The 27,905-nt window shown below is 39.6% G+C and overlaps 2 protein-coding genes and 1 long non-coding RNA gene across 3 annotated transcripts; 2 read left to right on the top strand and 1 right to left on the bottom strand.

The window, feature by feature from the left end:
* Nucleotides 1-4,716: 4,716 nt before the first annotated feature.
* Nucleotides 4,717-5,867, top strand: LOC122984347. The gene is made up of 3 exons (XR_006403864.1): nucleotides 4,717-4,959; nucleotides 5,356-5,399; nucleotides 5,782-5,867. It is a non-coding gene; the product is annotated as an uncharacterized LOC122984347 (long non-coding RNA).
* Nucleotides 5,546-26,478, bottom strand: LOC122984343 (TRPM8 channel-associated factor homolog). Its single transcript, XM_044354728.1, has 12 exons — nucleotides 26,403-26,478; nucleotides 25,463-26,209; nucleotides 24,585-24,801; nucleotides 24,013-24,292; nucleotides 22,013-22,311; nucleotides 21,437-21,611; nucleotides 21,143-21,237; nucleotides 7,644-7,854; nucleotides 7,094-7,330; nucleotides 6,610-6,833; nucleotides 6,291-6,404; nucleotides 5,546-6,035 (listed from the first exon to the last, which is right to left on the bottom strand). Exons 2-12 carry the CDS (start codon nucleotides 26,107-26,109, stop codon nucleotides 5,793-5,795), a joined length of 2,742 nt encoding a protein of 913 aa, XP_044210663.1. The 5' UTR covers nucleotides 26,110-26,209; nucleotides 26,403-26,478; the 3' UTR covers nucleotides 5,546-5,792.
* LOC122984338 (endonuclease domain-containing 1 protein-like) lies at nucleotides 11,476-15,344 on the top strand. Its single transcript, XM_044354722.1, has 6 exons — nucleotides 11,476-11,515; nucleotides 11,726-11,842; nucleotides 11,950-12,050; nucleotides 12,239-12,353; nucleotides 12,582-12,738; nucleotides 14,038-15,344. The coding sequence occupies exons 2-6, from the start codon at nucleotides 11,744-11,746 to the stop codon at nucleotides 14,427-14,429; spliced, it is 864 nt and encodes a 287-aa protein (XP_044210657.1). The 5' UTR covers nucleotides 11,476-11,515; nucleotides 11,726-11,743; the 3' UTR covers nucleotides 14,430-15,344.
* Nucleotides 26,479-27,905: the final 1,427 nt, after the last annotated feature.

Raw genomic sequence — 27,905 nt, 5'->3', positions numbered from 1 at the left:
TTCTCCTGTTGGTAGCGCTGCACCAATCGGTTGGACAGACGCTGCTGCTGGGCTTTAACCTGAAGCCATCCGTTCAGGTCCTGCAGGTTGTAGGGGTTAAGGCTTGTGCTGTTGAGCTTGCCCTGCAGCTGCAGATATTCAATGAACCCGTCTCTGTGATACTTGGGTAGCTTACTGAGTAAGCGATCAACATGGGAGCAGCAATTGAGCTCCATACCGCGTGGTCCCTCCAAGGAGAGCAGCATACTCACCAAGAGGTGGACTCGTAGGGCGAAGCTCTGGAAAGTACGGGCGTCACCTGGCTTCACGTCCGGTGTGGTTAGAATGGCTGCTATCTCACTTTGTGCCAGCTGGTGTGGCTGACCATACTGGAGCTGCAGAGCTTGCATAGCTGCTGAATATGGATAAGGGTGATGACGGCATGACTGACCGATCATCTGAGCCTCAGGCAGCTTGAGATGTTCAAGTAGCACATGATATTTGTACTTCTCATTCAGCTCCGGGTGAGGCTCAAGCAAGTTATCTAGGGCCAGCTTCAAATTAGCAAACTCCCTTTCACTGTCTGTGGAGAAGTCTGGGATTTTGGGTTGCGGCACACCATATACTGAGCGAGGTGGTGAGCCACAGCTGAATGGGGGCACAGTCTGACTAGATGGCAGCTGCGGCTGAACAGCTAGAAGTGAACCACCTACTTCTGGAGCAGATAATGGATGCTGAGGTGTCTCTTGTAGTGGGTTATAGTGCAGTGCAGCAGGATAACTGTAAGATGCAGCCGTGGGCTTGTAGGCAGGGGCTGTAGCAGTTAGCTGCTGTTGTACTTGGGGCTGGAGGCCTTGTCCAGAATCATCATAGAGGGGAGGTGGCACAGTGGTCTGCAGTTGCAGAGGGCCCGGCTTGGTGGGGTACCGCTGACCCAGTGTTGGTGTCACCATGCCAGATGAGAGGGTGGAATGGGGGGAGCATGGACACTTTAAAGGGGCTGGGTGTACTGGTGTAAATGCAGAGTTTGTTCTCTCCCTTTCTGATGCAGGGGTGTAGTCTCTCACCTTAGTCTCCCTCTCTGGTCCCATAGACAAACATGCTCTTATGTGTCCGCCAGGCTGAGGCTCCATGTCGTGTGCTTGCTTTACTGGTGGAGGAGGAGAATGGTTTGGAGAGATGGGAGTTGTATGAGGGTGAGGGACTGAGGCTGATAGTGTGGGTGTATCTCCCTTCCCTCTGTTATGATCCTCATCTACCTCTTCTTCCATTAGGAATGATGTAATGTGTTCCAAGAGCTCCTGGCGGCGACGCTGTCGGGTTTCGTACTGACGGAGCTTATTGGTGAGCTGGGCCACTTCAGCGTTCTCCTCCATCTCGCTTCTGGAGATGGATTCAATGAGTTTTCTAAGTGAAGTAGTGCTAAGCAGTTCACCTGAGCTGGGGCTGCGCGAGGCTACACGTTTGTCCAGATGAGCAGCTGCATCCATTTGATTGCTGTCCACAGCGGCTGCTGCTCCTCTCTGCTCCTCTGGCTCTCTCTCTGTAGGGTGGGAGGAAAGGGCAGGTCGCTGAGGGTGGTAGGCAAGGATGTAGTCTTCGAGATGTCTGGGGGTGCGGTGACGCCTCTCCTGACGCTCCTGAGCATCCGGGAGGGGCAGAGACGCTGACTTATCTTGTGATGACATTTTCTGCAGTAACCAATTATATCCGGCTCGAAGGACCTTTGTTGGGTACTCGACCCCCTGATGCTGGTCTGTGTTGTGATTGACCACTACAGGGCTCCGGTCAGAGAGCACAGAGTCATCATTGTTGGTTAACTCCTTTACTTGCAGTGTAAGAGTGGTACAGGTAGTATAACTTAGTGGTGCAGATCATTACAGTTTCTGAAATAAAGAACAAACAAATACACATAATGTCTCTGAGTTGTCACTGTTCATATTTGTTGTTACATGGCTAATGATGACCAGTACTAATTTAACATTTAAAGTCATCAAATGAGACCTAAATCCTCTCAGGGTGAATGTTAACCTAAACTGGGGCAGTAATCACTCTTGTTATAATAACACAGACTGAAACCACATCAACTGTGTTCACATACATACAGCAAACTAACAAGGCTAACAAATTAGCTTAGCGCCTAGCAAGGCTAGTTTCCGAACATGCTAATTACTAAACAAATAATGAACACGCTTAGCATAACCTAGACAATGCCATGTCATGAAATACAGAGAGTTATCATGCTACATGCACCTTATAGCTTACGATATTGCAACTTACATCGTCAGTGACTTCTGCACCGGGAAAGCCGGCAAAACGAAGAAAGGAAGTGTAAACAACATTCGTAATTTCAAAATAAAAGTCTCTAAATGTACAGAATTCCCAACAAGTATAAACTTAAACGTACTTACGTACAGAGCTTAGTAGTTTATAGCAGATTTTTTCTTTTGATTTTGATGGAACTGCAGCTCTTCACATCATCAGGTAGGACACACCCCTGAGTTGTGGCTTTCACAGAGAAAGCTGACTGCCAAAATGTAGTGTGACGAAATTGTCTGGTACAATGTCATATAGAGAATATTCTGGAGGATCTAATAGAACTTACTAAGCGAGTGTACACAAAGTCACATAGTGGAGGAAGGGCCAATATGAGAAAGAATCATAGCATGCACAAATATCTTGGCTGCGTCCAAAGAGAGGCAGTTTCCAATATGTCTAAAATTTGCTAAGTTGTACTTTATGGTTTTAACCATTTTTTTAAACATATTTCTTTAAGTTAAAATTTGGATCCAGTGTCACACCAAGATATTTAAAATCAGTAACTATGTCAAGGTTTTCACCTTAGTGAGAATATCAGCGTTAGGAGGTTGTTCCATGGTTTTAGAGAAAAACATACCCTTTGTCTTGTTTACATTTAGACTCAGACATGATTGATCAAGCCAATGTGTGATCCTTTCCAATGCAATTGTTAGCGTAGCAGCAGCTAACTCAGCTGTTTTTGCATGTTAGTACACAACAGTGTCATCTGCATACATTTGCAGTTCTACATCATGACACTGTTGAGGGAGATCATTAATATATAGGCTAAATAATAGAGGACCTAACACTGACCCTTGTGGAACACCCATTGTGCACTTCATGTTACTGGACAGTGTGTCACCAACTTTAACACATTGTCTCCTATTAGATAAATATGAAGACATCCATGCCAGTGCTCTAGATGAGAAGTTAAATTTAGAGGGTTTCGATATTAAAACATCATGATTGACTGTGTCAAATGCTTTACACGGATCTAAATATACAGCACCAACTACTCCTCCTTTACCAAGTCTTGATTTAATTTGCTCTGTTAAGTGCAAGGCAGCAGTTTCAGTGAAATGATTTGCTCTAAAGCCAAATTGCATACAATGTAGACAAAAATTGCTTGTATTAAGAAATGTTGTCAGTTGTTTAATGACAACTTTCTCAGCAACCTCTGAGAGTACTGGCAGTATACTTATTGGTCTGTAGTTACTGGCTTCAAGGCGGTCTCCAGATTTAAAAATAGGTGTGACAATGGCACATTTCCAGTCATCAAGAAAGGAACTGTGTTTAAAAGACAAGTTAATTAAATGAGCCATGGGGGAGTTAAAATATCTTTGTGTGATTTAACAAACATGGTGTCAAATTGCAAAGTATCTCTATTTTGGAGGTTTTTAAGGGGCTGATGATTTTGTTTACTTGTAATGCATTAGTCTACACACTTGAAAACTATCTAACTCATATACAGAATGTAAAACAAAATTTAAAGACAGAGGTAATAGTAATTAACTTTCCCTGTACTGAATTTAAAATCTCCTAAAAATTTTGGGTCCCTTCTTGTGAGATTATCAATGTTTTTCAGATAAATTTACTGTTGCCTTTTTCCTCATTCAATACATTGAGATGAAAATGAGATTTAGCTTCTCTTAGCTCTTGGACAACTTTGTTCCTTAAATCCTTATAAATCAGCATGTCAGCGTCTTTTCTAGTATTAACTGCCTTTCTTAGTGCAGCATAATAATAATGATAATTAAGCTGATAATAATTAATAGTAATAACATTTTTTCCATTATGCATCCCTAAAATAGTTTTTTATTGAATGTCCAAACAAATCTTGTAGCTTTCATTCAGTTATAATAAAAGACTGAAGATGTTTGCTTTGTGTACAAGAATGGTTTGAGGCCTGTATGGGCCCCATCTCTGTCTGTACGTTGGACAAAACCTCCCATATTAGGGCTCTATGTCTTCTTGCAGTTTGATTTTTATCTTGTGTAACATACTTGATTCTTTTCCTTTTTTCTTTACATACATTGTGCAGGTCTATCTGATTATTTCATGGTCTGCATTATTGTGGGAAATTATACATTTGAAAATATCAATGTTATGACTGATAAAGTGCGTAAAACATGCAACAAACCTAATTACACTTCAAGACAATAAGCTCAAAACAGCTCATCCTGTTTTAGAGTACAGTATGTGGTCTACTTTACTACGGTCTGCTACCGGTCTGTTTATAATTAGGTAAAATAAGGATGTAGTTGGCAGTTGGATCTCACAGTTTAGAGGCCTCCGCTCACACTTACTTAACTTGCTTTTCATTCATTGACTGGACTGGATGAGGGGGTTGGGTTTGTGTGCGGCTGGGATCATCAGGAGAAATGAGAACACCTGTGGATCAGAGGATGAAGAGAAATGGCCTGAGCACTGATTGGTGGACTTGTGTGGTGTCTGACCTTCCCATGTTATCATTTTATTTGGTTTTCTTTTGGTCACCTACTCTACAGAAAAGAGTTTATTTTACTCCTCAATCTCACATTTGGGCTCAATGTGGAAACATCAGAAGAAACCACAGATTGGGGCCCCAGTGTGCTCCAGATCATCTGAGACTTGGTTTGCCCACATCTCCGCTCCTCCATTTGGTCTAGCCAAACACTAATTTCCTTTGTAGGTCCAGTCTGGGTACGTAACATGAAAAAATTTAAATAACAATTTTTATTATGTTAACATCACTAAACAATCATCCAGACACCACTGGACTTTTTTCTTTTTTTTTGGCTCTCTACCAGATTCTCTCTCTGAACTTGCAGAGTTCACCCAGCTATTCTCCAACAACTATAGGCTATAAAGGATTAGAAGACTTGTTTTTCATATTAATTAGTGTGAAATAAAATACTATCCGTACATGTAGTTCCCTTTTTGAAGTGGTTTATTTTACGCTTCTCATTCAAGAACAAATGGATGAATAACAAGTAGTAGAGGAGTAAAGTAAATGTTTATTAGTGTATTTCGAATTGACAGTAAAGGCAAATATCAAAATAGTTACATTAAAGACATTTATGTTCCCATCTTCAAAAGGTGTTGGGCTGGAGCAATGAAATGAAGAGGATGCTTCATTACTGGTATCAGTATTAACAAATAAAACTGTCAGTTTTTCACACTGATATTCAAAGTGAAGTGTAGTCTGATAAAAAATTGTTTGATTCTGTAGATTTGGTCTTACATGCACATTCTGTGTGCAAATTGAGTACAGCGGTGTTATGTTGAATAATTGATCTAAGATGATCATAATCATTGGTAGAGTGATGAATTATTTTCAAATGGAGCTACTGAGTTTAAAGGCTGTAGATATATAACTGGTCAAGTAGTGTTTCTTGTATTGCATTAAACATGCGATATTTGATAAGAGACAACAACAACAACAAAAAGAAAACAATGTTAATCAACTGAATACATTTAATACACTAAATCATTAAACCCCTCTCTCTGCACTTGAATCTGCAGCAGTCTACAGTTCAGCCATACTGGATCATGGGGTGGTCACTCCAGGGAGGCAGGTTGGAGAGTTTCTCCTCTGTGGCTGTTTCTATGGGCCAGCCCCAGGCCTTAAAGAATCCAGACAGGTTCATCTCCACAGTCTGGGAGAAAGTCTCAGCATACAGGTTCATCTTTCCTTTGTTGTCTTTGGGAAAGTTGCTCATCTTGTGGTAGGCAGCAAACACCTTCTTAAAGGCATCCCAGCCAAACTTTTCCTGGAGCTACATGGAAGGAGAAAGAAGTAGAGGGGTGTGTGAAAAAGAAGTATTGCTGTCTCTCCATTTTCATCCATCAATATTTTTGTTGTCTGGTGTGTAATGACCTTTGTTAAACCCTCACAGGGTCAGATGGGACTTCTCAGTCTTATTTGCATTAATTTTGCCTATGACAGTGTGTGATCCTGTTTAAAAAGTGACTCCAGTATGATCCAAACATAGTTTCTCTGCAGAATGTAACATACAGTAATTCCCTCTCACCTGCATATATGTCTCCAGGGCGACCCACATGTACCAGCTGCTGAGTTTCTTGCCCCCTTTAGCATACTCCTCTGCTCGATGGTTTCGCTTTTCTGAAGTCATATTTGGATGAGCCTGCATTGAATGAGACAAAATGAAGGGATTGTGAAAGAATATATTCCCAGTGAAACGCTAAATATTTTTCTCAAGATATGATAAAAAGGAGGAATTGTCTTTTGTGGTGTCTACTGATAGAAAAATGTGTCATAATACATGTTAAGAACTGCTTTTTCTAGCTATTGGTCTCATTTGTTTTGTCAAAAAAAAGGATTTACTCCACCTTTGCCCTGTTGATCCCCAGCACCTCTTCATGCACATACACTGACCAGAGGTTGCATGTACACTCTGTGGTGTGAGATGGGAACTCCCAGCAGCCTCTCTGTTGGTTGTGTCCAAGCTCATGGATGGGGCCCCACAGGCCTTCAGTCCTAGCATGGTCAATGCTGACCACATGAGCTGCTGTGGGTGTTTGTGCCATGATGGGATAACCTGCATGCATCCAACCTGGATGGAGAAAAATTCAGTCTTACATATAAGACTTGTGATAAGTCCATTGATATACGAGTGCAACCAATGAAAGAAAAGAAAAAAAAAAAACAGCTCGTGTTGTTGCAAAAGTTCTCATTCAATAAGTTATTTTATTATATTATATTATTATTATTATTATTATTTATATTTTACATTTTCAGTGTGAGTGGTCAACTTCAACACCGGCCCTTCTGGGCAAATAAGAGGCAGTCATAAACACAGAAAAACACATTTACCATGAGAAATCTGTACATCAGTTACAAATCTCTCTTTGCGGGGAAATTTGTGTGGGATAGCAGCCAGGTCAGCAACGCCTCTCATGATGGCATCCCAGTGTGCTGCCAACTTGTCAGGGTAATCCAGGTCCCGAACAACATCTGATGGTACAGTAAGGATGATGTTCTCAAACTCCAGCTCTGCCCAGGGTGAGGGAGCTGCACGCAGCACCAACCAATCAGCCTTTGTTGTCACACCTGAGCAGAACAGAGGGATGGGTGAATTCAAAACTGAGTTTGAACTTGTATAATTTTAAACATTATAAATATGTACCATTGTTTGCAGATTATAAACAAATAAAATGTAAACGTTTCATAAATGTGAACTGCTTATGAATGTGGTCTCATAGTTTCATTCAGCTGTTAATGTACTGCACCCAGCACACAGATGATGTATATTTGCTTGTACCTTCTGCAAAAGTCACAGGTGCTGCTACACACCCTCTACTAACCCCATGGAGACACACAGATACACACATCTCTGAACCAGTGTTACTCAACACACACTCACCAGATTTATAATATGGTGCACGTACAGCTGTCTGCACTGTGACCTCTACCCCCTCCACCTGTGTGTTGGGTGGAGCCACCAGGTAGATGAGTCCCCCCCACAGGTTCCACACCTGCATCTTCTCTGTGGTAACAGGAAATTGTTCATGAACGCAGGGCGCTCTCTTCAACTCTGCAGCATTGAGATAGTCTGTTTGACAGCCTATCTGGATCTGAAGAAGAGATGGAATATGTGTTACTGCTTTGAAAACCTGTATGAGAGGTCTACTGTACAGTTTGGTTTTTCAATAGATGCATATATAAATCAATAAATGCAAAATGGGCAAGAGGCATGGATGAATGGATGAATGGAAGAATAAAAATGAGAGATAAGAAGATTATTATAAAAGACAACTATATTTATAGATATTTTTCCCCATTTCCTAACAAAAACTTTAATTCAGTAATTCATTCATTAATGGGGTTTAAACCAGATTTAGCTATATACATGTGATTGGTCCCTGTATCGGATAAGAGAAGTGATTGGTTCCTAAATAATTGGGTCCAACTCCCAGCTGTGTATTAACTCTGCCCTTGTGTATATTACCAAATTGAACCTGTATACTCCAAACGCTCCGAAGATGTGAGCCAAACAAACAATGAAATGTCGGTATTTTGTCCTTCTTGACTTGGAAATTTGAGATGTGCCACCTTTTCATATTTTTTGGAATATGCTCACTTTAATTCAGTCATTAATAAACCTGAGAGTTTCAGTCCTGTATACAGAGTTGACCTTGTGGAGAAATACAAGCCTTCATTTTGAAGGTTGTCACTGTAAAATGTATATAAACCTTTGATGTTTTTCAAACATTTAAATCGTGTTTTTCTGACAAAGTACAACAGACATTTCCTTTATAGAGCGCTGAAGTGAAGCCATAACTTCCAGGCTGAGTTTCAGAAGTAGGAAAACCTCACTGAATATAAGACTGACATTTGTAATAACATTTGTACTAACAACATCTTATACTAATGGTGTATCACTAGCTGCTCTGTGGCTGAACCTGACCTCTGACCTCTGGACACATGGAGCTAAAGATACAGGAGAAGTTTTCATATTTAGTTATGTGTTAGAGAGAGCAAGTAAGAGAACTGAGAGGAGTCCATGTGTGAGGTTTGCACACAACCTGCACTGTGGTCGTCAGAAAATTAACACATGTCCAGAGATATCATGACGTTACATAACCAAGAGCTTACTGAGGGAGACTGTAAGTAAACGGTCAACATGTTGTAAATATTCCAGGAGGTGATCTGGGTTACAGGAATGAACATCAGTGTATTTTTATTGTATTTGATCTCTTTAGTACAGTCAGTGCAGTGACTAGCTTAAATATCTCAGCTCAGCATCATCACAGAAATGTAACTCCCTGTATGACGTACAGTAACTGCGGAAAATAAACTAGTTTCCAAGGAATTAGACAGCAGCTAAAAATGGAAATTCATACTGTATTAAGCAAGAAATGAATTGCATAACAGGCTCTCAAACACGATGGATGGATGACATGAAATATTGTCATAGTGATAACAAACAAAAACGATATCTTCATATACAGGATGGTGTATCAGATCCTCTACAAATGTGATCAGGACACATACTTTTGTAGTTTTATCACTTTTTGGTATGACTGTAACATTTTTACACCACTTACATCATCTACATTCACACCTTACCTGGAAGCCAACTTCTTGTTCCTCCCACACACATATCACATGTGAACAGCAGTTCAGATAAATGGAGAGGACAAACAAGGTGAAAGGTGAGGAGAAGTCATATATAAAAGTCAGTTTCTTCTCAGGGCGGGCTGTGGCTACGTGAGATGGGAACTCCCAGCAGCCTCTCTGTTGGTTGTGTCCAAGCTCATGGATGGGGCCCCACAGGTCTTTAGTCCTAGCATGGTCAATGCTGACCAGCTCAGCTGCTGTGGGTGTTTGTGCCATGATGGGATAACCTGCATGCATCCAACCTGGATGGAGAAAAATACAATCTTACGTATAAGTGCAGGTGTCACTGTAGGTTGTCACTGTAAAATGTATATAAACCTTTGATGTTTTGCAAACATTTAAATCGTGTTTTTCTGACAAAGTACAACAGACATTTCCTTTATAGAGCGCTGAAGTGAAGCCATAACTTCCAGGTTGAGTTTCAGAAGTAGGAAAACCTCACTGAATATAAGACTGACATTTGTAAGAACATTTGTACTAATAACATCTTATACTAATGGTGTATCACTACAATATGGATGGATACATACTGTACATGTAGGTACAATGGAACAAGATGTGAAGTTAGGGAATAAGGGGTAACAATCACGTAAATTACATTATGGGGCTATGGTACTATATATATAGTGTTACATAAGGGGCTATAGTATACTATATATATAGTATTTTTATAGTATTATATAAATGTATCATCCTGTCTCTTCCCTTAGATATATAGAAATTGAGAAGATATCTCTGTGAAAGAGAGTGGGAGATAAGAAGTTGCTTCTTCAGAGGGTGTTGGGCACTTTAAGCCTAAGATAGTTAATGAGGAACTACTTAAAGCATTTTATTCCACAGGAGTACATTTGTTCTCAAAGAACAGGAATCTTTTTAGAGGGCAATTGGAAATTTAGTTAAAGGGTAACTGTGTTGAGGTCAACCACAGATTGACTTGGAAATTAGTTTAGCTTATCCATAAATATTATGAGATGGAAGAGACTTGAGAATACTGTGTTTTTTAAAATGAGGTTGAAAAGAACAGAACTTTCTGCTTTTTATTGGAAATCAAGATTCAGTCTTTTTACCCATTGATGGATTAAGATGAAAGATTCTGTTTAAAGATAAAGAATATTTTGAAAAGTTGGCTGCAATATTATATGTGTTGTATCTGCTGTATGGTCATTTGTGTTTCTCTTGTAAATTTCTGTATCCACTAGGATGGTGTATTGGAGAAGACATGTTTGTATTTTGGAAAGTCTCCCATAAGAGCAAGACACAGATGTTCTCACTAGCTGCTCTGTGGCTGAACCTGACCTCTGACCTCTGGACACATGGAGCTAAAGATACAGGAGAAGTTTTCACATTTAGTTATGTGTTAGAGAGAGCAAGTAAGAGAACTGAGAGGAGTCCATGTGTGAGGTTTGCACACAACCTGCACTGTGGTCGTGAGAAAATTAACACATGTCCAGAGATATCATGACGTTACATAACCAAGAGCTTATTGAGGGAGACTGTAAGTAAACGGTCAACATGTTGTAAATATTCCAGGAGGTGATCTGGGTTACAGGAATGAACATCAGTGTATTTTTATTGTATTTGATCTCTTTAGTAGAGTCAGTGCAGTGACTATCTTAAATATCTCAGCTCAGCATCATCACAGAAATGTAACTCCCTGTATGACGTACAGTAACTGCGGAAAATAAACTAGTTTCCAAGGAATTAGACAGCAGCTAAAAATGGAAATTCATACTGTATTAAGCAAGAAATGAATTGCATAACAGGCTCTCAAACACGATGGATGGATGACATGAAATATTGTCATAGTGATAACAAACAAAAATGATATCTTCATATACAGGATGGTGTATCAGATCCTCTACAAATGTGATCAGGACACATACTTTTGTAGTTTTATCACTTTTTGGTATGACTGTAACATTTTTACACCACTTACATCATCTACATTCACACCTTACCTGGAAGCCAAATTCTTGTTCCTCCCACACACATATCACATGTGAACAGCAGTTCAGATAAATGGAGAGGACAAACAAGGTGAAAGGTGAGGAGAAGTCATATAGAAGTCAGTTTCTTCTCAGGGTGGGCCGTGGCTACGGACAAGTGCAGCAGCTGGTGAGTAGAAATACACACACACAGACACACACACACACACACACACACACACACACACACAAGCACAGATAAACAAAGTGATTTTCCTCTGTATGCAGGTCTGAGCTGTTACAGCACCTATTTATTTTGGTTGTATTCCTGCTGTGCATTGTCTTGTGGGATAAAATTAAATTAAAAATATTTTCTGTTTTATTCTATTCTTCTTTATAGGACAGTTAAGAATCCCTGATGCCAAAGGTTTTTGCCAGAATGCAAACCTTTGTAACTGTGTGCGCTCTTCTCTCGCTCCTCTTTTCTGTTTATGCAGATGTTGTGGAACGTTTTGAGGTTTGTGTCCTTCAGTCTCTTTAAAAACTTGAAATGAACATTAAATCAGTATATATTGCACAAATGGTTCACTTTGGAGCCTTTGTTACTATGTTATTTTGCCCCAGGATGTACCAGAATGTATGAAGTACTTCTATAAAGAGAAAGTGCCAGAGTGGGGGGCTTCTACACCTGGTGCTGCCCGTCTCTGTCAGCGCTTCGTCAACAGGTAGTGACAGGCTGCAAAGTGGAACTTAGACCTCTATACGTCAGTAAATATACAGCATTAATAATGTGAACTTTATGTAGCCAATTAGATGTACAGTAGCTTGGTTCCTTAATGTATCTGTTTCATTAACTTTGGCTTTAATTAATCGTTTGAATCAATCAACCACTAGTTCATCTTTGCACCACCAGGTACCACTTTGCCACACTGTATGACACGAACCACCGTATTGCTGTTTACTCTTCTTATCAATTCCAGCCCAGCAATGGAGGCGGCAGGGAGAAAAGATGGTTTGTAGAGCCTCAGGTTGGTAATGTGCATCTACTGATGTGGTCAAAATACAATATGAGAAAATAATCATCAGAATGTGTGTCATACATTCACATGTATAAATACGCACAGTATATACAAGTATGTGGAGAGTCCTGATGCATTTATTGTGCTGTTTCTGTCCTTTTAATAGGCTTCAGGTTGTAAAAAGTCAGTGACACCATTTGCATGTTTAAATGTGAATGTTTTTGATGTGTCTTATAGCTTGTAAACATGTCCTGGCAAGCTGAGATGAAGGATGGCTACTGGCTGGGGAAGGACCACCCTGGGGTCTTCCTGGGAGAGAAACAGGCTCTGAATGAGGATTACAAATACTCTGGCTTCGACCGTGGTCACCTCAACCCCAACGGACACCATGCAGGTAGTGGAGGGGGACAGCAGGTGGCAGTAGCCACCAGCCCAAGATGTCAGCTGAGCTTAGTTCAGCAGCAGTGATGTGCAGTATGGGAGACCCCTACTAGTGTTTCATTATTGCTGTAAATTAACACTCTTGCAGTGAGGGATTATCTTCTGTTCACACACTTTTAAATTTTTGGTTTATGAACTGATATAAAGAAAACAAATACACCTACACAACATATTACAGACTCCAGTCCAGTGTGAAGGTTTTTTCAGTGATTTTCCTAATGGCGGCATGGCTCAATCTGCAACTGATACCCCTCACTGTAGAAGTTCACTTACTTGATTTTGGGAGATAATGTGAGCTAACACAATAAATAATATTGTGTTAGCTCAGATTTCTGAGATATGCATTTAGCAGCATTTAAAACTATATAAAAAACAGCAGAATGAAGGGAAAGTGAAAGGTATGAGTTAAAAAGCCTGTCATATCTAAACTTGATCTTCACAGTTAAACTTTGCATTAACTAATTACACAGAAGCACAGATGCGTTCTGAATAGCATACTTTTACTTTTTACTTTTAAGTATGTACTGCAGCTGCCCTTACAAAGTTTGTACTGTTGCATACAGTATGCATAGAATTGGGACATGCTCCTTCATGTGTCATTGCTCTGTCATTGATCTGCGCTCTCACGGTGGCTCAGTCGGTGTGACATATCTTGTGCTGTGGAGAGGATTGTGGGTCAGAAAAGCCAGAAAGGCATGCATACTGCATTTGACATACTATGTATTGGGACATGCTAAATCTTTTTCTGGCGAACTAAATAGTGCGGTAGTATGGGTATTGGAATGCACTCCTGGTTTAGGGGTTAATTCTGTCAAAGATGGCAGTGGGTGTCTGTGGCATCTGTTGTCATAGCAACCTGAGGGCAGCTTTGGAGGCAAAATAAAACAGAACTTGTGTGTCCTTTCAATTTTCACCTCTAGATTTTTGCAAATATTGATTAGAATATTAAGTGTGTATTTGTTTAAAAGCAAGGGAAGGTACTTCTGTGTGAGTGTTTAGGACTGTCTTATCAACCTTACTGGGTAGTTGTGTCTTCAGATAATCACTCAAATATTACAAAGATAATAATTTGGTGTTTTTTTCTAACTGGAGACAGCTGGTTTCCCACATCTCCAACCTTCCTGAGCATCCAACCAAGCCATCGTTCCACTTTCACACCACATAACTTTATTTTTTGAATCCACACAAACTTTATATCTTGCCTCATTTACTGTGACTCCTTTATCTTTAACTCTCCACTTCTCTTTTTCAGTCCCTAGCCGCAATGCCACCTTCACCCTGACCAATGTGGTTCCTCAGAACCCCAAGCTGAACCAGAACGCCTGGAGGATCCATGAGTCCCAGCTAACTGACCTTTTCCGGAGAAAGTGCTCTAAGGCCTTTGTTCTGGTTGGTGCTATTCCCTCTGCAGACAACTGGATTGTCAAGAACAATGTGAAGCGTGTTAACATCCCCGACTACCTGTGGAACGCCTACTGCTGTGTGGACAACAATGGAAGACCCATTCAGAGTGGCGCTGCCAAAGCAAGGAACACAGAGGACAACTGGGTGGAAAAGCTCTCTTTGGATAAACTGGGAGAATTCCTGCAGCAGTTTTCCAATCAACCAGTAGGGGAACTGTTTTACAACAACTGCAGGGCATAAAATATTAGCAGAGGGATGAAGAACATAGAATTTTAGGTGCCATTGCACTTTGGTTTCACATAAGATTTGTATAACTGCAAAAAGTGTCAAAATTATTTTCAAAGTTATTTTCAAGTGTGGTGAAGGGAAAAAACAAATGGTGTTACCCTTTCACAGCTTTGAGACTAATGCATCCCATTACTCCTCTCAACCACAAACAGATGAATAAAAATAAGTACCAAAGGGATAAAGCAGCTGTTTATTGATGTTTTTTTTTCATTCACAATAAAGGAAAAATATCAACATACACAACTGAAAAACATATCTGTGTATTTTATAAACACAGTCCAAATTGCTGTCATTTAATATAATGTAAAAATGAATGAATCAATGAATGAAATAAAGTTTCTTGTCTTTCAAATTATGCACTACCCTTTCAGGGTTGTAGAAAAAAACAACATCCATGTAGCAAATATAATTAACTTATAACATGTAGCTTAAGAGCATATGAACTATCAGGGAAAGACACAGCCTACTGATCTGTAAAATATCCACATATCTGTAAGAGGATTAGAGTTAATATACCCCCGAAAGGGGACCCTAGATTTCCTTTTCAATTGAATTATGTTTTTTATGTATGATTGGCTTTTACCAGAGCTGTGGGAAAAAATAATGTAAATAGCAGCAAGCAAAAGGTTGAGAAGCTGAAATTATGTGATTAGATGTTAGCACAAATGAATTACAGCAACAGAAGGATCGTGATCTTATGCTCATCATTAATTTCTTGATTAGCATTAACTTTATCAACCTTTTTCATGATTTGAAATCACTAAATTAATAATAAAAATCAGCCCATAGTTCATAACCAATTATCAATGTGCACTAGCTGATTATCAACATATCATATCATATCTCATCTCTCTGCACTTGAATCAGCAGCAGTCTACAGTTCAGCCATACTGGATCATGGGGTGGTCACTCCAGGGAGGCAGGTTGGAGAGTTTCTCCTCAGTGGCTGTTTCTATGGGCCAGCCCCAGGCTTTAAAGAATCCAGACAGGTTCATCTCCACAGTCTGGGAGAAAGTCTCAGCATACAGGTTCATCTTTCCTTTGTTGTCTTGGGGAAAGTTGCTCATCTTGTGGTAGGCAGCAAACACCTTCTTGAAGGCATCCCAGCCAAACTTTTCCTGGAGCTACATGGAAAAAGACAGAGGTAGAGGGGGTTGTGTATAGACAGAAAAGGTAGTGCGTTGGTGGAGGGATAACAAATTAATTGCAATAACTAGAAAAATCTAGAGAATTTTAGCCATGCTACAACAGAGTTGTGTAGGTTGTGATGTCAGTTGGTCCAGAGTAAAACATACTAACAATTGGATGGATAGTAAGGGAATTTGGTAAAAACATTCATGGTCCCTAGAGTATGTATCATAATGACTTTGGTCAGTTCATACATTTTTAACAACTAGGTCAAAATCTCTACTTTTCTAATGTATAAGACCTCGAAAAGCAATGACTGAATTCCTGTCAGCCTCATGCCATGTTCACGTCATTATGGACAGCAGAAATAGGAATGATTTCCAAGTTTATGACTTCCTCACATCAGATATGATTGGATTGAACTATGCAATCCCCTGGTGTGCCCTATCCAGGACCAATAGAGACTCCAGGAAGCCTGGAAACTCCGAAATACTGTTTGGTGCAGCACAGATAAAGGAGACAGTTGTAGTCCGTTCAAATCTTTAGTTCCCCATTACCAATAACTGGAACTGAATGTGGTGTTGATTAATTCACGCACACTTTGCTGAAAAAAACCACTCAATACAACAAAGAAGCCAGACTACACCCAGAGATTGATGAAATGCAGCAAACATTAATGAATATTGTACACTGTACAAAGGATAAACTGTTCCAAATAGTGAACTTATCAAACCAGTCTTTACATCTTTTGACCTAATCCCAAAACTGCAAAATTGTTTCTCCATTTTTCAGCCAACAGTTTTGTTTTCTGTTCCATCTACAGTCAGGGTTTTCAGTCTTTTTCCTGTGTAGTGTTCCTGTTTTGTTTAAATGCAGACTCCAGTGTGACACAAGCATAATTTCTCTACAGATTGTAATATACAGATGTTGTCTTTACCTGCATGTATGTTTCCAGGGCTACCCACACTGTCCAATCGCTGAGTTTCTTGCCCCCCTTAACATACTCCTCTATACCATTCTTCCGACTAGTTAAGGTCATAGCTGGATGAGCCTGTATTGAAGACATAACAATCATCATAGTACATCATGTTAACCAAGCAGAAATAAAAAGACAGAGAACCAATGTGATCATAGGTGAAAGGTAAATACTATGTTGCTTACTGATATGAAAATGTGTTGTGATGCATAATTACATATTTTAATTAGAATAAATAAGATTCACTCCACCTTTGACCTGTTGAGCCCCAGCACCTCTTCATGCACATACACTGACCACAGGTTACATGTGGCCTCTGTGGTGTGTGGTTTGAACTCCCAGCAACTTCTCTGTTGGTTGTGTCCCAGTTCGTGGATTTCTCCCCATAGGCCTTTTATCCTGGCATCATCTGGTCTGACAAGCTCAGCTGCTATAGATGAGTGCGTCATGACAGGATAGCCTGAATGCATCAAACCTGGATGGAGAGAAATTGGTAATACAAATAGTGTTATAGGGATGTATCTTTAGGTTTCCATGACTATGGAAATCCACTTTAAGAGAGACTTCTCCCAAACATGGTCTCTGCAGTGGTACAGAGACTACTGCAGAGATGCCGTTAGTGAGCTGAGTCACTGTGCTGAGCTCACCATTGCAAACACATCTTACATTAACCTATGTTTTCACATATAGGAATGCTTTTTATGCCTTCTGCCCCTGAAAATTATGGTAATTTATTTTCAATATATTGTTATACTACAGTAGCATTAAAGTAGTAGTAACTACCAAAGCCTTTTAAATATCTCTAATGGCGCTTGTCCAAATCACATAAAAAATGTGAAAAAAAAAACACACAAGATAGATAATACTACATAGAGCTGCACACCCAAAGCTACTATAACACTATATACTGTAACACCCACTGTAGAGCTCAGAATTACACAGCAAGCACATGAGATCTGGGAGACTGAAAATCAATCAAACCTTTTTTCTTTAGATTTATATTTTTATATTTCACAGTTTTAAAACTTAAAATAAACAATAATCTACTTTTACAAGACAGCAGCAGAGAAAACATTCGCTTGAATGTGTGAGAATGTGACCACAAAACACATTTACCAGCAGAAATCTGCACATCTGCTACAATGCGTTCTTTGCGGGCAAATTTGTGAGGTATGACAGCCAGTTCAGCGATGCCCTTCATGATGCTGTCCCAGAGCCCTGCCACCTCATCAGGGCGATCCAGATCCCGAACAACACGTGATGGTACAGTGAGGACAATGTTGTCAAACTCCAACTCTGCCCAAGGTGATTGAGCTGTGCGTAGCAAGGACCAATCAGCTGCTGTTGTTACACCTGAAGAGGACAAAGAGGTGGACATTACATTGAAATAAAAACAGAGCTTTGAATTATTGTAATTACTCATCAAAACCCCATTGAAAATGTGTTTTGTGAATAAAAGGTACTATGTTCATACAAGGCTGGATGGCTCCAGACCCCCAGGGCCCCAACAGTCCCATATTAACTGCATGGCAGTTGGGTTTTACTAATTAAGATCAGTCAGCCAACTCACGTGGAGTAGATGTAAATGTAGAGCATTAATATTTGACGTCTAAGTTCTGACCTCATCACTTCCCACAAGGAAATGTGAGCTATACACCAGCAAAAGACAAATTTCCATTATTGTACAATAAAGTTTATGAACTTTAAAACATTGAGCTCAGCATAGCAGGGAGTGGGGAGAAACAATACTAACTTCCCACCCAGGAGAAGGTAAACTCAGAGCTTACAGGTGTATGCTGGGGTGGAGGTGGCTATATGAACAGCAGCAGCCATAGCAGGCAGCAGCAACAGCTGACAATGTGCAAATGCATCCGTGTCCAGCAGACACACAATTTAAATACTCAAGAGAACCACATGTGCATCCACTGTCCAAGTCTGTTTTGGAGTGTTGGCCCTGTCTTGTGGCGGAGCCCCTGTGGTTTTAAAACCTTAATTACTTTAGTTTATGTTGTGCTTACTAGGGGTGTAACGCAAAGCTACTATCTGTAGCTGTAAAAATAAAACTAGTCTAGTAAAAGTAGTAAACGCAGTAAAAAAGTAGAAAGAGTAATACATCATCTGTGTTCATCTCTATAGTGTAACTGGGTGTGGATTATACCAGAGACAGTCTGTCTAGTCTGCTTAATTTTCTGTATTGAATTGTTTTCTACAGCAACTTATAATCATTCATATATCTGTAATATTAGCTGCCAACAAAATAACATGATGTACAAAAATTGATTAAATAATAAAATAGGATTTTAATTTTGAACCTCATCTTCAAAAAGGAGGTCTAGTATAATTGTGTAGTACAATGGGAGTTAAACCTAAATACACATCAGTGTCTCAGCTTGTTTTTGTTCGCACTGAATAATATTGCAAAATTTTTTATGTTTTTCATATCTGTTCAAAGCAGATTATCTACATATATCCAAATAATGTTGTAGTTTACAGCCCTAGTGCTTACATGGTTCACATTCTTAGTAAAGTCTATTTTAATCTAAATCAAACAAATTTAAATACAGAAAGATACAGAGAGTATCACACAAACTCACCAGATTTATAATATGGTGCACGTACAGCTGTCTGCACTGTGACCTCTATCCCCTCCACCTGTGTGTTGGGTGGAGCCACCAGGTAGATGAGTCCCCCCCACAGGTTCCACACCTGCATCTTCTCTGTGGTAACAGGAAATTGCTCATGAACACGTGGCGCTCTCTTCAACTCTGCAGCATTGAGATAGTCTGTTTGACAGCCTATCTGGATCTGAAGAAGAGATGGAATATGTGTTACTGCTTTGAAAACCTGTATGAGAGGTCTACTGTACAGTTTGGTTTTTCAATAGATGCATATATAAATCAATAAATGCAAGGCATGGATGAATGGAACAATAAAAATGTGAGATAAGAAGATTATTATAAAAGACAGCTATATTTATAGATATTTTTCCCCATTTCCAAACAAATACTTTAATTAGTAATTCATTCATTAATGGGGTTTAAACCAGATTTAGCTGTATACATGTGATTGGTCCCTGTATCTAGAGCCATCGGATAAGAGAAGTGATTGGTTCCTAAATAACTGGGTCCAACTCACAGCTGTGTATTAACTCTGCCCTTGTGTATATTACCAAATTGAACCTGTATACTCCAAACGCTCCGAAGATGTGAGCCAAACAAACAATGAAACGTCGGTATTTTGTCCTTCTTGACTAGGAAATTTGAGAAGTGCCACCTTTTCATATTTTTTGGAATATGCTCACTTTAATTCAGTCATTAATAAACCTGAGAGAGAAGATTTCAGTCCTGTATACAGAGTTGACCTTGTGGAGAAATACAAGCCTTCATTTTGAAGGTTGTCACTGTAAAATGTATATAAACCTTTGATGTTTTGCAAACATTTAAATCGTGTTTTTCTGACAAAGTACAACAGACATTTCCTTTATAGAGCGCTGAAGTGAAGCCATAACTTCCAGGTTGAGTTTCAGAAGTAGGAAAACCTCACTGAATATAAGACTGACATTTGTAAGAACATTTGTACTAACAACATCTTATACTAATGGTGTATCACTACAATATGTATGGATACATACTGTACATGTAGGTACAATGATGTGAAGTTAGGGAATAAGGGGTAACAATCATGTAAATTACATTATGGGGCTATAGTACTAAATATATAGTATTACATATGGGGCTATAGTATGACCTACTGAGCAACAATCTGATGTTTGGTAAGAATATTTAAAGGTAATTAATACTGTAAATATTTGTGACTACCAGGTACCCATTCTAAAATTACAGTGTACTGTATGACCATTACTGAACAACATAGCTGTAGGCTTCCCAGTTACGCTGTGACAGGATGTTCTGATTTTCAGTACTACATCCATCCTGTTCTCTTTTACTTATATGTTCTGTATATTTCGGTACATACTGTAGCCTACTGGTGCACACAAAAAATTACACTGTAAATAGTGAATAATTAGGCTGTATGTTGTGGGACATAATCTAAAGAATTACACCAATTTAGTCTAGAATATAGAAAGTAAACCCAGGAATTAGATTTTTAGAAAGAAATGCTTCATGAGAGATTGCATTGAGTAACTAATGTAACAGAGGCTAGCCCACGGCTTGGCTCTCTATTAAGGGTGCATACGATCTTGTTAACCTGTATTCAGAAATGTACAATGAATTGAATGACTCTGTGTGATGTGACAGGACCGATCACAATACTGATTACAATATTTTAATTTCATGATATGTCCGATATACTAGGTATATATCATTGATGTTTGATTTTAAATACTTTACTCCAATACAGAGTGACATGAATTATGAACTGAAGAACAATAAGCGCAGTTGCTTTTTTCTAAGGTTTTCTATATTTTAATTGTTAATCTAAGGACAGAGGGTGTGCATAAAGCCCTTTGAGACAAATTTGTGATTTTGGCAGTTTGAATTGACAGAAAGTTGAAAGAAACACTGTGAACTCTGTAATTATTTGATTTTGTGTACTGTACCATCCATCCCTTGTTGATTATCTCTGGTGGCATGATCATGTCGGTCTTCATACCAGGAGAGAGGTACAAACCTGTACTAAGCCACTCCTCCCCTCCTGACACACACAAAGAGCAGCAAATGTTATATACAGATGCATGTAAAACAGGCACAAGAAAGATTTCACCTTTTTCATTAATGCAGTGTAATATCACACACAGTACTGCAACATATTAAAATGTACAGAGAAAAATTACTGGACTGCAAATTTCTCACATAATTATTTTACATATTTGTTTACAACAACAAAGACTGACCTGATGTGTTAGCGTTAATCTTGATCTTCTGGTTATTGATAACTTTCATCACGGGGTTATGCTTGATGAAGTAAGGCAGTAAGGCATCAGGATCTGGGCAAACCTTATACACCTCTGGCCCCATAGTGAGGAGCAGGCGTTCTTTGGGACTCTTTGCAGGGTTCGTCTCACTCACCTTGGAAGAAAGTGAATATTAATAATTATAAATCAGATTTCTCTCACACAGGCTGATTGGTTGAGAGCCAACAGTTTTCCAGTGGTCACAGGAGGCCTAGCTTAGTGATGAAGATGAAATACATTTGTAGTACAAAACGAAAATGGCTAAATACTAATTATTATTATTAGAATTTGATAAGTATTGTATGTTTTTTTGTAAAGACGTCAAGGTTATTGTGAGGTAAATACCATACCAATATTTTGTAAGCCTGAAAGCCATAAAAGTCTAATAAGCAGATTTACCATACAAGGAACTAAATCATTGAAACTTACTATAACTCAGAAAGTAAACAAAAAGAGACGCCTTCTTTATACAAATATTAATGACAATCATAGACAATAAAGTCATTCACTGCCCACCTGTGGCACGCCCAACTTCAACACGTCAGTGAGGATGGACAGCACCAGTGTGTAGGAGTAGCTGTCATGAGCTTTCATTTTCAAGAAGCTGGAACAGTCGCTGCCCAGTTTTTTAAGGTGTTCCTCTTCATGCATGGTGAGTTCTTTGCCCTGGATGACATGACCAGCGAAGCGGCGTAGAAGATGACGAAAGTGGTAGGTGTCTTTCATGGCCTGACTAGGCACAGGGGCCTTGTACAAACCTCCTCCAATTGTTGTCTCTAACAGGCTCAGGCCCATTGTGTTCAGGATCTTGTTTCCTGAAACACAGATAAACAAATCTGACTTCATCAACTGTGCTGTAACATTCATCTTTTATGGTTAGGGGTTTGACTGATTAGGTCTAATTATAGGCTGCATAAAAAGATGGACGTAGCAAGGTGTGACATCACCCACTGGTTTGCACTGGAGACAGTTATTGACTGTATATAAAGATGGATGCAATGCCAGCTCCCCAAAAGTGAAGCCAAAACATCTCAGTTGCCCCCTGGTGGCTGGCTGCAGTATAGATAATAAATCTCGCCCCCTCCATGATCATGAGTCAAACTAAAAAATCAAAGCACATGTCAAACATATTTTTCCCAAAGATGGTTTCCGTCATATAACGTAGTAGTCTGATCACACTGATGTATGTTCATGTGCTCATTGTTCTGATACGTTTGTTTTAATTAGTTATATGACAATATAAAAAGGGGGTGTAAGGTCATGATTGACAGCTGTGACAGCCGTTGTCAAACCTCCGTCACATGGCAGGATGGCTCAGGGGGCGTGTTCCACAGGTTGTCATCCCGCTGGCCAACTCTACTGCACAGACTCTGGCTCACTATGACGTCACACAAGCAAAATGGCAGCTCCCAAAAAGGAGATATTTTGGCTTCACTTTTGCATAGCGGTAGGAAGTGGAGACTCGTCCATCTTTATACAGTCAATGGACCCGGTTTGAAGGGTCTGAAACCCAGAGTTGCAGTTTACTGTCTGCGCCATCTTTTCCAATTGGACCCAGGACCTTCCAAATAGGGAATGTGGGGTGTTCAACCTCTGGAAACACGCCTGTTACCTTAGAAACACTGAGCAGTGCAGACTTGGGCTAATATCAGCTACTTTAGCTAAATTATACTAAAACTGCAGGTAAAGTTATCAAGTAACATTAAACTTGGTGTGTATAGGATGCAGAGGATCAATTTCCTCATGGGGATCAATAAAGTACTTCTTCTCTTCATAACTCGGTGTATGGTGCTGATATTCAACATTTTTCTAGACTTAAGTTTATGCAGGTCTCTTATATACATATAAAACAGTAGCCTGTTAATAAAGAATTATCACTTAGGGTTATGTTTAGGGTATCCCAGAGTAGAGATCTGTGTCCAAAATGTTGGACATTGAAACGTACTTGTAGAAGACCCAACCAAACCCAAAATTAGCACAGTCCGACCTGATCTGAATGAACCTGACAACAATTAGACTGGATCCAAAATGCAGTCCACCTGAACAGATCCTAATAGAGAAAACACCAACACTGGCAGCAGCATAATGTGCTTTCAATTAACAAGCAGCTGGGGTCAAAAATAGCTGCAATATAAAAATAATATAATAATAATATGGATGTAAAGTCCTCAAAACCAATTCCAAAAATAATTTATCTATGATTTAAATACTAATATAAATAACTGAGTTCTATTTTCTGCACCAAAAATAAGACAAGACTCAGTGTTCTCCCCTGTGTGATTGACTTCCTCACCACCAGCAATTGATGTGACAATTACGTTGCGTTTCTGCTGCAGATCCACCAGCCTATACATACTCTACCTCCCGCCTTTGCATTCACCTTCACTTGAGCCTGTCCTTTTTGTAGTTTGAGACTGCAAATGTGTTACTCATTTAGCAATGTCTGTAGCACGGGTATGTGTCAGAGTTCAGTACAACATCACAACATGATCAGATCTTGTTGTGTGTTATCATACCTAAGAATTCTGTCATTGGGTTTTGTCCTTTGTGTGTCAAAGCCCAGTGCCAGGCATGTCCACCAATCAGGAGGCCTCCTCCCTCTGCCACAAAGTCATGGATTTCCTTCACATGTTTGTCACTGTATACGTCACACACAAATACACTTAGGTCTTTCCTGAAGTTTGTCTTCTCACACTTGTGCTTGCTGTGAAGGCTGAGTTTGGGCTCGACGCCAACAACCCCCTTCCGGCCTTGGTCCAACCAAGTAATGGCATTGTTCCAAAATGAAGCCAGTGTCTGTAATGAAAGGAGTCATCCCCAAAGAGATAGTAGTTAATCACACAGAAATATTTGGCACATCAACACTGTAACACTGCAGATGCCTACCAATTGTTGGTGGCCTTGAGCTAATATCAAAAGAAATGCACAAAGTTATATTTGTACAATATGAGGTATGACATGACCATACCATATTGATGCTACACAAAACTACATGAGCAAATTTTCATTGTGCTCAATTTTCATTATGTGAAAACCAATTTCTGTTATTTAAAGGAATTCTAAGACTAATCATTAAGTCAGACCTCACCTTTTTTGAGAGAAGACATTCATGTGCCACCACAATGACCCGTCCGTGCCCATAGTAGGCTCCTGCCAGGAATGCCTGTGTATCCTTGGTGGTACCAATGGGGAAGGCTAGTGGGCCGTGGACCAGAACCTCAGAAGCTAGAGATTCACCCTGGAAGTCAAACTCGGAAATCCCCTTGAGTAAGAACTCTAGGTCATCCTCAAAATCCTTACCAGTACTGTATTAGCAAAGGGCAAATTGAGGGAGAGAAAGAGAGACACAAACAGGGAGATGGAAGAGAAGGAAAAGAAAATTAAAACGTTAGGAACGTCCATCTTCTTGTCTATCAGTATTCTTAAATTAACTTTTCAGTAGGCTGGTTTTGTTTTTGTTTTGATTTTTTTGCAGTATCTTTGATTGCAACCTTTTTAAAGAAAATCTTAAAAATTGTTCATGGTTACTAAGTGTACTAAAGTTAGCTGTATAATGAATAAAACGTGGTGTATTATGCCACTATTGTGGATCATGGGTTAGCATATTATAACCCAGACAGAACCTACATGGGACATTTCTGCAAAACCCTTCAATTACATTCGAATGTGTTGTTGTTTTAATTAATTACTCATACAAAATCCATGCAGGGAAACCCCAGTATGATTAAGATGTGGTTGACTTAGGCAACAAAAACGTATTACACCTACCACAATGCTAATCAAATATTTTGAATATTACATATGTTAATTAAGTTATTTGAATATTTCAAATAAATTGCTTCAGCAATAGCGCAGAAAATGTAGGTATTAATAATAGTTTTAGTCAGGAGGATGGCAACACACGGAGCAGTTTTCAGATTAAAAGAAAAGTCACGTATTTGAAATGAAAAAGAAGTATATACTTACGCTAAAGCCACCCAGGAAGATGGGATCTGAGGGTAGACAGGCAGGACATCTACCTCCCCATAATGTCTTGAAAAGTAGATCCCTGCCACCCCAGACACCTTATTTCCTGGAAATTGAGAGATTGTGTTCTCCTTAGGGTTCTCTGTAGCCCAGTGCCATGCCTGCCCAGCTATCAGCACTCCTCCTCCGGCTTTCAGAAACGCCACCAGGTCCTTTGCATCTGCACCCACACTGTAGGCATCTGTCACATACACGCCAACCTTTAGATTGTTACTAAAGGCCTCCACAATTTTGGCTTGGAAGCTGGATCTGCTGAGATTATCAGCGACTCCCTTGACATTCTTGTGGACCCCCACGGCCAGGTTTTCAGATCCATCTCCTCGCAGCCAGGTCAGAGCGTTCTCTACCAGAGCAGGAAAGGTGGTCAGGTAGCTCTCGTGACCCAAGACAACAATCCTTCCATGGCCGTACATAGAGGCAGCCATCAGGACCTGGCCTCGGCTGTTCATTACTAAAGGAAAGGCATTGTCTCCGATCAGAACCAGGTCACAGGGAACAGAGGGACCATTGAAGTCCAACTCTGTCAAGCCTCTCATCAGGGAGATGTAGGCCTTTTCTTGGGAGGACTGGGTGAGCTGGGTGGACATGGTGAGAAGGACTGATGCTCTGAAGGTTGGATGAAGAGGATGAAGAGCACAACAGTATAGTTGTGCCTAGATGGAGGTGTGTTGTGTCAGGCAGGCTGTCCTGTGGGGGTCAAATAGAATTAATTTACACATATATGACAATAAAGTTATAACATTAAAATGTCCATCAACTGGCTCAGAGTCAAAAGGAAAATCAGCAGTTCTCCAGTTGTAACATTGAGGTCCAAGAGTTTGCAGGTTTTAAATTGATCCAAACAATACAGAAAAACCAAAGACTACAAATTGACTTTTACCTGAAAGTTAAGTTGGTTCTGATTATGGTCTTAGATGTTTCCAAACAGGCAACTCACCAAGAACACTACCAGACAGGAGTAAAGAAAGATAATATGAACAAGAGAGCAGGAAAGGAGGGACTATTTAAAGGGAAAGTTGAAAAGAATAAGAGGAGGGATCTATGCGATGGCTACTTCTCATATGTCTTCACACTAATTCTTTTCTGGTATGTAGTTGGTTAGCATGGGCTTATCAGTACCAGAAAAGGTAATGAAAACTGCAATGAATTATGGCTTCCTGTTTCCTGCCAAAGTCTAAGTCAAAGTTTATACTAAATCATTTGCACATGAATATATTTGAAATGCTTATTACGAAAACCTAATACTCAATCAGGTCTGTGTTGGTACTATGTTCTGTATTGTCAGATATGGTTACTGTATAATAACAACAGGAACACAAAGTATGTACAGTAATAATAATAATAATAAGTTTATTTAGTATAGCACCTTTCACAGAAATAAAATTCACAAAGTGGCTCACAAGAATAAAAGTTAAAAATATGACCATAGTGTTGGAGCCACTATTGTAAAGGCACGATCACCTTTAGTTTTCAGCCGAGAGTGAAGGACAGTCAGTGGGTCCTAGTCAGAAGACCTAAATGACCTACTGGCAATATAAGGATGGAGAAAATCACAAATGTACTCAGGTGCCTGTCCATGCAAGGCTCTATACGTGTTAACAGGAACCTTAAAATGAATCCTAAACCAGATGGGAAGCCAATATAAAGAACTTAAAATGGGAGTGACGAAAGTTCCAGATGTGATACGAAAGACATTAATTTTGCAATACGATGCATAAGAGACAGCAGGTATGATAAAAGCCAGTTCTCTCTAACTCTCTATTTAGAACTAGAGGAACTAGAAAAAGAAAATAAAGTGTGTGAAACTGGATTATCTTGAAAAACCATATCCACAACATCCTCATGTATGTTTCTTATCACAGTTCCTTTTCTGAGTAAATGAGGCTGCACCTTATTCTAAAAAATGTTTACTCTTTCACTGCTTTGCTTCTTGCTCGTAGTTGGCTTTATTGAAATGTATATAAAGGCTCAGCATCCAAGGTCCTCATCAAATACATTATATTTACCTTCATTAAAGCTGTATTCCACTTATTTTACACATTATGACCAGCTCATTCATGCAGAGTACAACTCAGTCTGTATCCTGACTCAGTTGTATACTGTCCTCTAGCTCTGGAGCTAAACTCCTGATGACTACCAGGGTTATCTCTACTTGGACTCTAGTGTCTTTGGCTCTTAACCCATACTAGGTCTAAAAGTCAGGACATCTAGACTGCTGCTGCTTCATTTTTTTTTAACCTTTTTGTTATCCTTACCATATTCAATGTGTTCTATGAGGTCTATCTCATCACTATAGACTTGTGAATTTTAGTTTTACTGGATTTTAAGTTTTGGGACCCAGACAGTGAGGATCAATGCTGTACTTTCACTCTTCGGCTTGCTG

This window comes from Thunnus albacares, chromosome 6 (assembly GCF_914725855.1).
Source record: "Thunnus albacares chromosome 6, fThuAlb1.1, whole genome shotgun sequence".
Taxonomy (NCBI): domain Eukaryota; kingdom Metazoa; phylum Chordata; class Actinopteri; order Scombriformes; family Scombridae; genus Thunnus; species Thunnus albacares.
The sequence above is the reverse complement of the archived record's forward strand: the minus strand, read 5'-3'. Positions and strand labels throughout refer to the sequence as shown.